General features: G+C 39.0%; 2 protein-coding genes across 3 annotated transcripts; one reads left to right on the top strand and one right to left on the bottom strand.

Annotated features, from left to right (window-relative positions):
* The first annotated feature begins 2883 nt into the window (after positions 1 to 2883).
* LOC114361277 (cytochrome P450 6k1-like) lies at positions 2884 to 6200 on the top strand. 2 transcript variants are annotated; one of them, XM_028316281.1, is made up of 7 exons: positions 2884 to 2939; positions 3437 to 4249; positions 4336 to 4560; positions 5004 to 5278; positions 5428 to 5458; positions 5492 to 5641; positions 5964 to 6200. In XM_028316281.1, the coding sequence occupies exons 2-7, from the start codon at positions 3625 to 3627 to the stop codon at positions 6122 to 6124; spliced, it is 1467 nt and encodes a 488-aa protein (XP_028172082.1). In that variant the 5' UTR covers positions 2884 to 2939; positions 3437 to 3624; the 3' UTR covers positions 6125 to 6200. The 2 variants fall into 2 exon arrangements, with proteins under 2 accessions (XP_028172082.1, XP_028172081.1); XM_028316280.1 differs by having other exon boundaries at positions 5428 to 5641.
* Positions 6201 to 8191: 1991 nt separating this feature from the next.
* On the bottom strand, positions 8192 to 13841 carry LOC114361275 (malate dehydrogenase, mitochondrial). The gene is made up of 7 exons (XM_028316278.1): positions 13610 to 13841; positions 12751 to 12951; positions 11022 to 11216; positions 10368 to 10565; positions 9676 to 9808; positions 8950 to 9124; positions 8192 to 8439 (listed from the first exon to the last, which is right to left on the bottom strand). Exons 1-7 carry the CDS (start codon positions 13760 to 13762, stop codon positions 8298 to 8300), a joined length of 1197 nt encoding a protein of 398 aa, XP_028172079.1. The 5' UTR covers positions 13763 to 13841; the 3' UTR covers positions 8192 to 8297.
* Positions 13842 to 14646: the final 805 nt, after the last annotated feature.

Below are 14646 nucleotides of genomic sequence, written 5' to 3'. Positions count from 1 at the left end.
GTGGTCCCAGTCGCTGGAGGAAAATTATTTAATTTTAACGGATCCAGCGACTGGGACCGCGGTCCTAGTTAATTGCGGTCCCAGTCGCCGGAAACCTCGTCACACTCTGTTACTCGTTCGGACATTACCTATCTTCCCAAGTTCACACTGAAACCAATGCGTCGCTTCGAACATTACTGTAAATAAATTTCCTTTTAACGAATAATTTCAGGTTCAGTTAATTTCAGAACCAATTTATTAGTACACAATATACAAATGAATTGTAAATTATTTTTGATGAAATAAATACCTTAAACCAGAAATCTGTTTTTCATTTCCTTTTAGGCTCTTAGGGTTTTGTACTCGCCACCCTACTCTGTTAAATAAATAAAATAGAAGGTATTGTATTCAGGCATAACCCAAAAAAGTGTTAGTAACAAAGGTATTAGAAACTATGTTAGTAAATCACACAATAATTACACATATTTAAAGAACGACAATTTTGTGTCTTTAGTAAGATGGATGCGTGTCCAGTGCCTGCATAATGGCACTGTCCACGTCCAACCTCGAGCTTCTAACGAAAATAATCTATGACATTATTTCTGGATACTGTTTTAAATTTGTATGTCTGAAAGGTCTTTAAGTGCGATTATAATAATATTGTTATGTTTCATCCTTTGTTACCTACTACTTTTAAAGCAAATAAATTTATTCTATTCTATTCTTCCCTCTCATAGCTGCCGATGCGATACATCCCAAAATAGGTAAATAATAAGAAAACATTTGAAAAAATTAAATTATTACTAGTACAGCTAGTCCAAACAAAAATAAGATATCGAAAGAAATACACATGGGAGTGTACAAACGGTAAATTAAGAGATGAATAAACATGGGCAACAATGAAAAGTTAAAAAAATACTGTTTAGGTATTGAAGAAACCTTGCATCATGCAAACATATTAGCGTAACATTATATGCATGCAAATTATACCTAATTACCTACATGGTATTACATTGGAAATAGTTCTATAGATATAATTAACTATCACTGTCCCGTATAAAATCTGTCCACTTAAGCCTTCCCTGTACTACCCGCAGTTTTATTAGATGCACTAAAAAATCTTTTAGATTTTCGGGTTATTGATATAGCTCACAAATAATGTAGCATTCTATTGGTAGTAGAATTATCAAAATCGGTTCAGTAGGTCCAGAGATTACCCCCCCACAACCTCATAAACTTTACCTCTTTATGTTACTAGCGACCCGCCCCGACTTCGCACGGGTACTAAGTACACATAAACCTTTCTCTTGAATCACTCTATTTCAAAACTTCCATAGGTCTAAGTAGGTAATTTTAAAAACTGCGGAGTTATCTGAACTTTAATAAAAGTAAAAAAAACATGTACTTAATAGGCCTTAATTTCTTGTAATCGCTCCACTAAAGTAGTAAATCGGACAATCGGGAACTTCAACCACACAGGAACTGGCTATCCTACCTCCAACTGCCGAAACTACTTAATTTTATTATTATATCAGCTATTTATAACTAAATTTCACTGAGCTACTTCCACGGATCGTACCTAATTTTATTCAAAGCATTGGAAGTGTAAAATTAAAATTTTTCACAGTATTGTAAGTGTAGGTACGAGTACAATTAAAATTTTTCACAGTATGGGAAGTGTAAAATTAAAATTTTTCACTTCAAAAAGTTTGAATAAAATTGCATCATCCCTTTCCATCTGGTGAGATGAAGGTTTTCTTTGTGGATAGTTATAACTTATAAAGAGACAATCTTATAACTTATAAGATTGTCTCTACATCTGAACTACGTAATGAAACATAGAGTATTCCCAATATTATTAATTCACTCTAAGACAAAACATGAAAGAAATGTCCGATGTACTACTTTAGTGGAGCGATTACAGGAAATTAAGGCCTATTAAGTATATGTTTTTTTGCAATAATTATTGAAGTTCAGATAACTACGCAGTTTTTAAAATTACTCGTATTTAGAACCTATGGAAGTTCCTTCTTTTATTTAAAATTTGAAGTTTAAAATTTTGTAATGTTTCGCTAAAAGTACTTTTTAAAGTTTCTAGCAAGTTTTGTATCTTGCATCAATGACAGAAAGGTGATTTTTTTTGCATACTTGCAATTTATAGAGATTCTGTAAAAAAAGAAATCTGAGAAAAGTCAACCCGAAAAAAAGATAAATAAGTTTAACGCCCACTAGGTCATTTTCTTAAAAAATACAAAATTGACGATAACGACGAGGGTGATTCGGGAGTCCTAGTGATGCTTTACCTCTGGGCCTCGGCTTCACACTACTTTTTAGGACATCCTGCATGTACGTATACTAATAGCACCCGTGCAAAGCAGGGGCGGGTCCCTAGTCTAGTACTAAAGTGCTCGAAAAGACAAATCCAACGAACCCAAACTCGATAACGGAGGAACCGTTTCGTTTAGGAGTTCCTATGGCCACCTCCTTCCTTACTCCATCATCAGACCAGCTCAATGGTACATTGCATTGTCATCCTACTTACATAAATATACCAAATTTCAGCTCAATCGATTGAGGAGAACTGGTCTTAAATTTTTGTCCCACACTAACAAGCGAAGTAAATATAAAGCTTGTAATTAAGAAACTATTTTCATAATATTCCATTAAATGATGTTGATTCCTACCTAATTTTACAATAGACAACAGGTCTATCATGAAATTAACAACCCATAAAGATTAAGATACTCGGATCAATCAGACGGACAACGTATTGATTGAATGGTTTTCTTTTATCCTCTGAGGGACCCTAAAACATAATTAAATACATTCACCGAATATTAATCAGATGGCATAGAAAACATTCGTATAAATACTAGTGATTAACGAAAATAAGTCAGTGTTTACGAAAAGTGCACAATAAATGCATTGTTCTTAGTCTTGCTTTAAGCAATTTAGACTAGGTGAGTAAAACTTTATCACCAGCTTTTTTTATTTCATGATTGTTCAGAAGCTTTAAGTTAAAAAATAAAAAAAAAGTTCCCGCTGCGTCGACTTTATAATCGTTTTAAAAGGTTTAAAATATTTTTTTAATAACTTTAATAATAGAATTGCCTATGGTGGATGGGGTGGGAAGGGTTAACATTTTCAGAAAGGGTTCTCAAAATTTTAAACAACTTTTACTAGGGGTCTTGGAGACAGCCAGAAAAAGTGCTTTCCACGCCCATAACGTAGAGTTAAACATTTGAAGAAATTTTGTTTATAATATAGTTTTGTTGTATGTATGAATGTTAAATGTATAAATAGTTTCGTTATTATTTACTAGTAGGTATATACAAAATTCGTCGCACTGGGTTTTATTTTTATTTTTGGCTAATTAAACTCATCGTACTTAGTTCAGTGACTTTACACAGATAATAATATGTATCTACGAGTACTACACTTTATTTTATTTTTTTAGAACAAATAAAAGCATTTATTTGCAAACTTCAAAAAACACTCGAGATTAAAATATTTTATAGAGGCAAAGAAAAGATTTGAAGAAGAGACTATTGAGAAAGGCGATTTTTTATTGAGAGATAATTATCGGAAGCGATAACAACTCATCCATATACAAGAAGAAACAAATTCAGGGTCAATAATACAAAAATGTATCTCTTTTTACTTCCGTTAACAATAATATTAGTTTACATTTACTGCTCTTATAAATTAAACTACTGGAAAAGGAGAGGTATTAACCAAGTGGATAATTCAAGCATTATATTTGGAGATGTCAAAAAAGCGATTTTGTTCCGCACCGCGCCGGGCTTCCACTTGGGCGACTTGTACAGAGGCGCCCCCGCCGGCGCACCTTACATTGGATTTTACATTTTCCACAAAGCGTGTCTGCTGTTGAAAGACCCCGAGATAATCAAGAGGATTCTCATAAGTGATTTTGACAAATTCTCTGACCGACACTTCGCTGGAAACCAACAGAAAGATAGCTTTGGACAGCAGAACTTGTTCGGCTTGAAGAATCCGACTTGGAGATACTTGAGGAAGAAAATTTCGCCGTCTTTCTCTCGAGTCAAACTGAGGCAATTGTTCCCGCTGATGATGGAAACCGGTAAAAGCATGATGGATCATCTGGACAAGATCACTGATGCTAAGAAACCGGTAATTATTGACACTCAGGACATCAATTACAAATATACCAGCGATATGATCGCCAACTTCGGCCTAGGTATCAAAACTGATAGTTTCAACTACCCAGATTCAGATTACACCAAATTCCGTAAGTTATTGTTACTGTCATCCATTAATAATGAAATTAATTTAACTTGCGTTTTAATGTATTAATTTATATTTTAATGATTTTAGTTATGGACTTCTTCAAATCATCCAGACGAATGGTAGCATTGATCACAGTATTTTTCATGCCAGAAATTGTAAAATTTACTGGAAACTCATTGCTATTTGATTTGTCGTTCATACGTAAAATATTTTATGAAGTATTAGATTCACGTGAAAAGAGTGGAACAAAGAAAGGAGACTTTATAGATACCATCATTAAGTTGAAGAATGGAGAGCAAAACCCCCTGTACAGTAAGTTCCTCTAGACACTTCACATTCGAATCATAATATTCATAATACACCGCCTACAGGCGGCATCTGTAAATTCGCCACTGCATAAATTCAGAATCAATCAACGTTGTTTATCTTCAATTTATCATCAACTACGTGAACACATTATTATTACTCACATGACTATTGCAGTAATTAGATGAAAATTACTCCTGAAATAGAAATATACTTAGGCTGAGTTGCACCATTTTACGTTAACTCCATACAAAATACATCAGTTACTGTTATAGTTACGGTTAAAATAGGTTGGTGCAACTCAGCCTAAAACTGAGTTACTGCACCATCCATAAAGAACGTCAAAAACATGTCATTACCATACAAATATCGTTATAGTTACGGTTAAAGTGTACTATTCTATAGTGATTTTCAAGGGGATATATCAGATTTTTGTGATCTGCTTTCAGAATTCGAAGGTGAGCATCTCTTATTCCAATCTGGGGCACTCTTCTCTGGTTTTGAGTCAAGTTCCACTGCATCTGCATTCACTCTAATGGAGCTGGCTAAAGCGACCGAAGCCCAAGAAAAAGCAAGAAATGAGATCAAGCAGGCCATCGAGAAACATGGTTTGACTCTGGAAGCTTTAAACGAAATGAAATACTTGGACAAGTGTATTTCTGAAACTGTCAGATTATATCCACCAGTTCCTATCGTAGATCGTGTAGCTCTACAAGATTACGAGGTAAGTTACCACAATCTATGTAAGTTTCTGATTTTGATTTTTTATTGGTCCTTTTATGAAATTTCGATGGACTAACGTAACACTTAGCCATTTGATCAAGTACAAACAATCTATCTATAAGATATCAATAATGAACTTATTAATTTTAGATTCCCGAAACGGGTTTCGTAATCAAGAAAGGAACCCCAGTGTTCGTGTCCCNAATCAAGAAAGGAACCCCAGTCTTCGTGTCTCTGTTCGGCTTGCAAAGGGATCCAAAACTCTTCGAGGACCCGGAGACGTTTAGGCCGGAAAGGTTCGACAGCGACAAAACCATAACTGACGGTTACATGCCCTTTGGAGAGGGTCCTAGGAAATGTATTGGTAAGTCCTTTGGTTAAAAAATAGACAATATTAGTATTATCTGAAAGAGGTCTCCTCTTAACGTAACCATCTAAATTCGTCATTTCAACTACTTTCAAATTTACTTATGTGGTTTGAGGTTTCCATTAGAAAGCGGATACTTAAATATAATTATAATCTAACTGCATTTTCTTACTACGTTCATGAAAGATGTTACTGATCGTCAAGAGTTAGGTTATGCACAAAGCATTTTCTCCGCATAAAAAAAGATTAACAATTTGACCTTCTTTACATAAAGATATTTTATGTAGTAACAATACTAAACGACCATGTTTTTTTGCAGCTGTGCAAGTAAGCCAGCTGCACGTCAAGCTGGTGCTTTCCATGATCCTGTCCAAATACCAAGTGCGTCAAGTCGAGTCAGCGAACTACAAACTGGACCACCGGTCATCTTTCACTGCTGCAGCGACCGGGATTAATCTCGAATACATAAAATTAACATAAGTAATTTGTACTGACCCGTGGCTATGTAAATTATTTTTTGATCGTTTATTTTATTTTAATAAAGCTTGTTCTGTTATATTGTCTCATTATTTTATCTTAAAGAAAAGCTAAGCCAATATAGCAAAAAAATATTCATACGTTGGTTTTTACCTTAGTAAGTATAAGTAAATAGGTACAGTCAAGTCAATGTTCCATGTTCCAAAATATTGTTTTAACGATCATATATCTATTTCAATACAAACTCAAACATCAATAAAATATTATGTAGGTAGGTCATCAATCATACATGTATGTAAACTGATCAATAACATCAAAGGAAGCATTANAAGAAAAAAAAAAAAAAAAAAAAAAAAATTAAAAGAAATTAGTACCATTAGTTTTCCGCAACATGGCGAGGGTTTTTATGTTCCTGGTCAGGCTATACAAGTAGGTTTAGGTACAAACAAAAAAAAACCTAATCAAAACAGCTTTTGTTTAAAATCCTTTATTTAGATCTCTACATTTGACATTGAAACTTACGATGACATAAACATCGACCAACGTAAAAAAAATACAAAACTGAATTTTTTGGTGTAAAATGCTTAAAAGTAATTTTCAGCCTTTACTTAGTGTGATCACAATCAACGGTACGTTACAAGCGATGATGTCTGACTATACGAACGCATATTTTTTGTCTTTCAAAAAGCTATTTTACCTCTAGAAATAGCCGTTTGATGTGTTGTCGAACAACAAACTGCTGGAGTCATCCGTGATCCTCGCTCATAGCGAAACCTTCTCTAGCTGTTGAATGCAACACTGTAATACAGGGCTTCTCAAACTTTCGGCTCCACGAACCCCTGTTAAAGTTTCCAGGTGACAGCGAACCCCTTAAAACTACCTAATTAAAACCCTCTCCCCAAAAAAAAGAAATAAAATTGTCTATTGAAAAAAATAAGGTTTTAATTTCAATAAAATGAAGGGTAACAAGCACTGTTAGTCCAGTAGAATTAGCTTTTAAATCGGAAATAATTCCTACAAAAGANGTATTTCGGACATGAGTATATGGCGAAGCTTCCCGAACGCTGCCCATCCGAGTTGGATTCGACGATTGACCTCTTTCTCGAAGTTGGACCTACCTAACTGGACTGTTTGTCCCAGGTATACATAATTGTCGACAACTTCGAGTGTAGAGTCTCCAACCTTCAGAGGAGTGGGTGCAACACGGACATTAGACATGATTTTTGTCTTGTCCATGTTCATTCTGAGGCCCACTTGTTGAGAGGCTCTACTGAGGCCATCGAGCATTGTGCCTAGATCCTCCAAGGTCTCAGCCATGACATGACTACGATATCGTCCGCGAATCGAAGGTGGGTGATGTACTCGCCGTTGATATTTATGCCAAATCCGTTCCAGTCCAGAAGCTTGAAGACATCTTCCAGGGCGGTGGTAAACAGTTTTGGAGATATGACGTCTCCCTGTCTTACCCCTCGCTGCAACTGGATAGGTTTCGAATCCCGATCCTGGAGGCGGACCGACATTGTGGCGTTTTTGTACAAATCCCTCAACACTTCGATATATCGATAGTCAATTTGACACCTTTGGAGAGACTGTAGCACTGCCCAGGTCTCGACCGAATCGAAGGCTTTCTCATAATAGATATCTATGTATTACTATTAAAATTGATAGCACGTAATATGATTCCGTTCATTCCAAACCATTTTGTGCCATTACATAAAATACAATACATGCAGAAATGTATTCAATTATTCATATTAAAATGTGAACTAAACGTCGCATAAATCATCTTCTGTATCAAATAAAATTAATTTGATAAATTATGTATGAACAATAATGTACTGATTACCTCTAAAAGTTATAATCGTGACAATAACCATCAAAATTCCATTATCAACTTAACGTTTTTCTGTGTAAGTTCTAAAAATCAACTACTAATGTTACAAATTCCCTCTGATCCAGTCGTTGTGTCAGTAAATCAAAACAAAATTATGTTTAAAATGAAAATTCTAAAAGAACCTAGGGATGCANTCCTTTTAGGAGTAGGTAATTTTGATAATTTTAAGTCTGGCACTATTACGTACATTTTGTCGCGAACCCCCTACCGTCGAGTGGCTAACCCCTAGGGGTTCGCGTACCCCACTTGAGAAACCCTGGTGTAAGACTGGTGTATACATCGCTACTGCTTAATTGTTTCTCGAGGTACGACGGTCTTGCAAGGCTTGCAGGGGGGAATGTAGCAGTATTTGGAGTCGTGCAGGAAGTACTCGTCGCCCACAGCGTAGCACCGACCCAGATTCAGCATGTCCTCCAGGTCGACCCTATGAGAAGCAAAATCTCACGAAAAACGCAAACCTTAGACCTTACCTACTTCAGGACATAATATTATATTATAATTTAATATTTTATACAGAGTCAGCATTTAGAAGACGAGCAGAAGTACTGTGGTGTCAGAAATTCTATGTAGAGTTAAACTAACTACGAAAATGACAAAATGCACCATAAAATATTGCTCAATAACCTACACCTTGTTTTAGTATGTTATAAAATTGACCCGAAAAGCTTACGCGCTACTATTTGTGATAGCTTTGTGAAAGCTTGAAAGTTTTAAAAGCTCGCTATTCTACGCTAGAAACTAAGCTTAGGCGGAGACCACCAACTTTTAGTTGGCCGATAGTTGGGACGGGCTGTTAATCAGTATGGAGATGTATGAAAGTGCACACACTACACCGATTTGTTATCGGCTGATTCTTCATACAAATTAGAATCGTGCCCAACTATCGGCCAACTAAAAGTGGGTGGTCTGCGCCTAGTCTAAAAGCTTAACTTACTTGCTGCACTCCAGTAGTTCCTTCTCGAACTCATTAAGGTTGGGGATGGCGTACTCCACGATGCCACCTTTGCCGACAGTGACGGGGGTGGCGCAGACCTTCATATTGTAGCACTTTTCGGGCTCCGCTTGTTCTACCAGCGCGCTGTCTATGAAGGAAGGCTTCTCGAAGAGACCTAGAAGTGATTGATTGGAGAGAAAACAAGCAAGCAAGATAACTGTTATTACATATTAGGCTAGTTATCCAAAAAAGAAACATCAAACGTAGCTAGGGCTAAGTATATTGTCGTTTAATATTATAAATACTGAAGTAACTCTGTCTGTTACTTTTTCACGCTTATACCACTGAATCGATTTAAATGAAAGGTAGAGATAGTTCGAAAGCCAAGGAAAAACATAACATAGTAGTAATCTCAGTTTCAGAAAGATCATCTATGACAGACCAAAATTCATGCTGGTGAAGCCACTGTAAAAATCATATCGCTAAGTGATATAAAAAAAAAGTTATTGAAAGCTGAAATCATTAAAATGCTGACAGGATTAGCAGTATCTAAAACCAGCGATCGTAGAAATATGTATTATCTAGTATCTATCAAATGGAAATATTCTAACCAGTTGTTATTTTTTATGTTGTAGACTAACATTTCTACATTACCTACAACTTTACATTAGTAACAATAATTCAAGGCTTTTGCCTCGATCGATACCTCCCCATAATACTATTTACCTTGCATGATATTGACAACGAATCGAGCTGAGGAAAAACCAATGGAAAGATGGCCTTGTTCGTTGTTGCTTTTCACTTTACAAATAATGTCGTCTGCCTCCCGCACGAGTCTAGTCAGGCAGTCTACTTGTGTCTGGAAAAAAATAAAATCTGCTACAAGGTCTATTGTAGTCATTTATTTTACCAATTACAATTAACAAACTATTTACAAATAAGCTTTTAACTCACAGCGTCTTTAGGGATAAGTCTGTGAGTTGACGATCACAGTACGCACAGTCTCTTTAACTTAGCTGTGGGAAATTCCCAGCCTTCCCAGCCGAGAACACCGGCACCCTGGTACATCTACCAGTGCCGCAGACGACGGGCGTGGTGCTACCGCTGGGGTCGGTGCCGGTGATGGAGCTGCTGTGAGTCGAGTCAGATACCTGGACTTCTTTGGACTTACTTGTGGATAGTTCCCAGTCTTCCCGTGCCACATAACATGCCATATCTAATTACTTAAGTGCGAGTTGGCGGTCTCAGTGTGTAGTGTCCCTTGCACCTTATCATCATCATCATCATCTCATAGGCCTCCCCCAATGCTTTCCAGGTTGCCCGGTTGTTAGCGGCCTGCGTCCAGCGCCTTCCAGCTACCTTTGTGATGTCGTCGGTCCACCTTGTGGATGGACGTCCCATGCTGCCCTTGCACTTACTTGTGGGAAATTCCCAGCCTTCCTAGCCGAGAACACCGGCACCCTGGTACATCTACCAGTGCCGCAGACGACGGGCGTGGTGCTACCGCTGGGGTCGGTGCCGGTGATGGAGCAGAACAGCTGGTTGGCGCGCATCGAGTTGATTGCGTTCACGCCCAGCACCCGCCGCTTGTCGTACACATCGTATAACTTCAAAGTCTACGGAATATAAGCGGTCTAAAGAATGAGATTAAGAGTTGCAACTGTTGTCATCTTCTTTTGAAGGAGAAGACCATAAAATACAGGGTGATTTTGTTATTATCAGTATCCGATTTTTAGGAGCGACTCGGAATCAGTAGGTAACTTAATCGATTTAGGAAATAATTTGGATACTGATAATAAAATCACCTGTATAATATGTAGGTATTATGTTGATCTAGTGCTCTTTCACTTCGCTAAATTAAGTCAATGAATAAATCAGTAAAAAAGACAATGTTACACTGGGTTTACATTTTCTTTAAATGTAATGGACGTTCATTGACCAATTTTAGTGTCAAACACAAGAAATAATTAAGATAAGCCTTTTTTTTTAAATTGTACGACCAATTTTTAAGTAAATAGAGACGCATTTTTGTCTCATCATTTACTTAAATAAACCAAAAGCCTGCTACTAACGTGAGCACACAGCGCGAAGTTGCAGTCGACCGGCGGCGTCTGCACAGCAATGATCGCTTGCGGGCAGAAGCTCGCGCACGCCACGGACACCGTTCGCACGTGCTGCATATTCTTGAAGAACACCACGCGGTCTGGCGTATTGCAGCATGGCGGCATCACGTGGCAGCCGCCGCAGATCAGCACCACGTCTGAATCCTGTTGCCAGGGTTGAATTCAGCCACTGGACGTCCACTGCTGAACATAGGCCTCCCCGAATAATTTTCAGATTAGTTAAGCTTCAACCACACCAACCCGTGCAGGTCGCCATCGCCGGCGCGAACATAAGCCAATGACAGGTCGCGCGACCCATGACAGATCGCGCCGTGATCGCGCTGGCGATGGCGTTGGTGTGGTTGAAGCTTAAGGGCTATATTTCACCGGGACACCAAGGCGGCGCAACCAGTCGCCGGCTACCAACAAAATGTATACAGCTCTATAGAGAGTTACTCACCTGGTGTCCGTTTGGTTGCGCAAAGCTGTATACATTTTGTTGGTAGCGGCGACTGGTTGCGCCGCCATGGTGTCCCGGTGAAATATAGCCCTAAAAGCGGCCCGCAACCAGCGGGTTGCACCTTCTTGCAATCTTTAGAAGATCGTTCACCTTGTGGGTGGATGTCCAACCCTGCGCTTGCCGGTACATGGCGTCCTTTCCCGGACGTAACTTAAAAATATGTAGTTACCTACCTAGGAACAAACAAGTGTTTACACCAGAACTGCTGCTAGTGCTATTGCAGTTCTCAGGGCTACTTCTCGTATTGTTTCGAAACGTTTTGCAGAGAACTAAGTATATAAGTAAACATGACGTAAAGGCGTCGTAAATGGCCATCAACCCCCAACCAAGGGAGTACAGGTAGACAGAGATATGTACTGAAGCACAGAATAAGTAATAGTACAGGTACAGAAGGATTACTCCGCNATACATTTTGTTGGTAGCGGCGACTGGTTGCGCCGCCGTGGTGTCCCGGTGAAATATAGCCCTAAAAGCGGCCCGCAACCAGCGGGTTGCACCTTCTTGCAATCTTTATAAGATCGTTCACCTTGTGGGTGGACGTCCAACCCTGCGCTTGCCGGTACATGACGCCCTTTCCCGAACGTAACTTAAAAGTACCTAGGAACAAACAAGTGTTTACACCAGAACTGCTGCTAGTGCTATTGCAGTTCTCAGAGCTACTTCTCGTATTGTTTTGAAACGTTTTGCAGAGAACTATATGTATAAGTAAACATGACGTAAAGGCGTCGTAAATGGCCATCAACCCCCAACCAAGGGAGTACAGGTAGACAGAGATCTGTACTGAAGATTTTTTAATTACTTACTTAAGAACTCTACTTACTTCCTATAGCTGCATCGCGATATGGAGACCGGTGGCTAAAATTAGCAGCCACTACGACTAGCGTTGTTATTATAAATAACGTGAAAAAATCAAACTGCCTAAGTCGGGAATCGAACCCACGACCTTTCGCTTGCCGGGCAACTGCTCTTCCATCTGAACTACTTAACACTGGATAAACCCGTCGAAATTTTCAGAATACGCTGTTGCGGCCGCGTTTCGATTCCCACATTAGGCAGTTCGATTTTTTCAAGTTAGATATTTTGTAATTTAGTTTGAGAAGCGACTCTAATCGCTAAGAAATTTTAATAGCGTTAATACCCGATTTGCACCAGACGTTCTATAAAAGCTCAACGACATACATAGAGTGCGTCCTTCAGAAACATCCTGCCCTGGTAGGCCTCAACCTCGGTGCTGGTGTCGATGTGTGCCAGGTCGTTGGCGACGCCGATGACGCCGCGCCCCGGCTCGTCGTACATGGCGAGAAGCTTCACCACCTTCTGCTGCTTGAGGAACAGAGACGCTATGCGGCCCACGTCGCTACCGGCGCCTATTACTGCCACCTGCATCGAAACAGGAGCCTTAGTTGCATCATCTTAACTCTAACCGTAACTGTAACCAGTGTTTTTGTATAGAGTTTGACATACATTTAACGTACTTGTTATAGTTCAACGCAGGGTATGTTCTGGACCACTAGACATAATAAATACCACCTTTTCAGACCCAGAAGTCTCGGCTTCGATTCTCAGTTGGGGCAATTTTTCACTGCAGACCCACGATACCCCTGGTGGTATCGTGGGTCTAGTTAAAGAACTACACTTCAGACCCACGATACCCCTGGGAGTAAAGTTGACAAACGAGGACCGGCGCGGGCGCGGCGGGCGGGAGGGGGGGACGCACAGTGCACACGGCTAGTGCACAGTGTTGTGGAATACCTCTATGAATTCTAAATTGATTTCATTGAACATGAGACGACACAAGAGTGGTGTTGTCCAGTATGTAACCTTCATTAAATCTTCCTGCGTGCAGTTTTCTAAATAATATCTCTTCATCATCTCAGCCATAGGACGTCCACTGCTGAACATAGCCCTCCCCCAATGATTTCCATGTTGCCCGGTTGGTAGCGGCCTGTCATACCAGGCCGGCCATGCCATTGCATCTAAATATTATACCTAGGTACAGTTGTTTTGACCTGATCATAATGATGATGAATCTACAAACCTTCTGGGGTGGAAACCGTGGCACGGGACAGTACCGCTCACACATGCGGTCGATCTGATCCATAGCGTTGGTGGTCACGAAGTTCTGGTACTTGGCGACCGCCACCAGACTCGGGTTGAAGCCCACCAGGAAACTCTTCAAGTGTCGATACATCTTCGGTTCACTTTAAATTTACGTGCATTATTTAATTTGTCTATTTTTATTTATTTTTAAATATTTTTTGGATTGGAGATGTTTGTGTTTTATTTTGACATGTCATATGACAGACAAGTTTGCGGACTATCTCGGCGCTCTTATAGATGACCCACGCTGAACTGTCCCACCAAACTCAATGACAGGGGGGCGCTACCATCGTTCAACTATATGGTTTCCAACGTGGCAAAAATCGGAACCAGCGATCCGGTATGGACGGTGGCGCCCCACTGTCAATGTCATGCATAGGACAGTTCAGTATTTTGGAACTATACCTACTGAGCTAACGAGCCCAGACAAGTTTCTTCTTCTCCTGCTTTTTTTGATAGCTATGACGTGGGTTTTGAAAACCTCGATTTCGCCAATGTCACGTGACAAAAGTTGATGAATGGATGGAAGGTTTGTGGATGAGACTCATTCACAAAATAAGAGATTCAAGATTGTAAAGCTTTTTGTACAGGAAACTAGAAGTTACAGAGAATGCGGTCATTTAGTCTTATCTGATATTTTTTCCCATGTTTTGAATCTAGTCTGACTAAATAGGTATAAAAAAATTCATACATTAAAAAATCAGGCTATAAAATGCAATAAAACAACATATTGAACAGACATCAAATTTAATAGATATAAGTTTCACCTATAATGTGTGTAACATTCATATTGATTAATAATTATATTGTCTACCCATATACAGGCATACTGTTTATGTATAGATACAACACGGAGGAATTAAAATGACTAGAACTATTAGAGAGTGCAAGCCGCCTAGACAATACGCCGCAACGCACTCGTAAGTACGTATTCGCTCAGCCGACGACAAAAAATTTAATGGTACTTAGTATTAT

This window comes from Ostrinia furnacalis, unplaced genomic scaffold (assembly GCF_004193835.3).
Source record: "Ostrinia furnacalis isolate ACB-3 unplaced genomic scaffold, ASM419383v2 OfSCF5489, whole genome shotgun sequence".
NCBI lineage: Eukaryota > Metazoa > Arthropoda > Insecta > Lepidoptera > Crambidae > Ostrinia > Ostrinia furnacalis.
This window is presented reverse-complemented; position numbering and strand designations above follow the sequence as displayed.

Excerpts from the sequence above, each read along its gene's own strand:
- LOC114361275 (XM_028316278.1), bottom strand. The coding sequence starts at position 13,762 with ATGTATCGACACTTGAAGAGTTTCCTGGTGGGCTTCAACCCGAGTCTG. Across the intron at positions 12,952-13,609 it reads CACGGTTTCCACCCCAGAAG|GTGGCAGTAATAGGCGCCGG; the intron begins GTTTGTAGATTC and ends GTTTCGATGCAG. Across the intron at positions 9,809-10,367 it reads AGGCTGGGAATTTCCCACAA|ACACAAGTAGACTGCCTGAC; the intron begins GTAAGTGCAAGG and ends ATTTTTTTCCAG.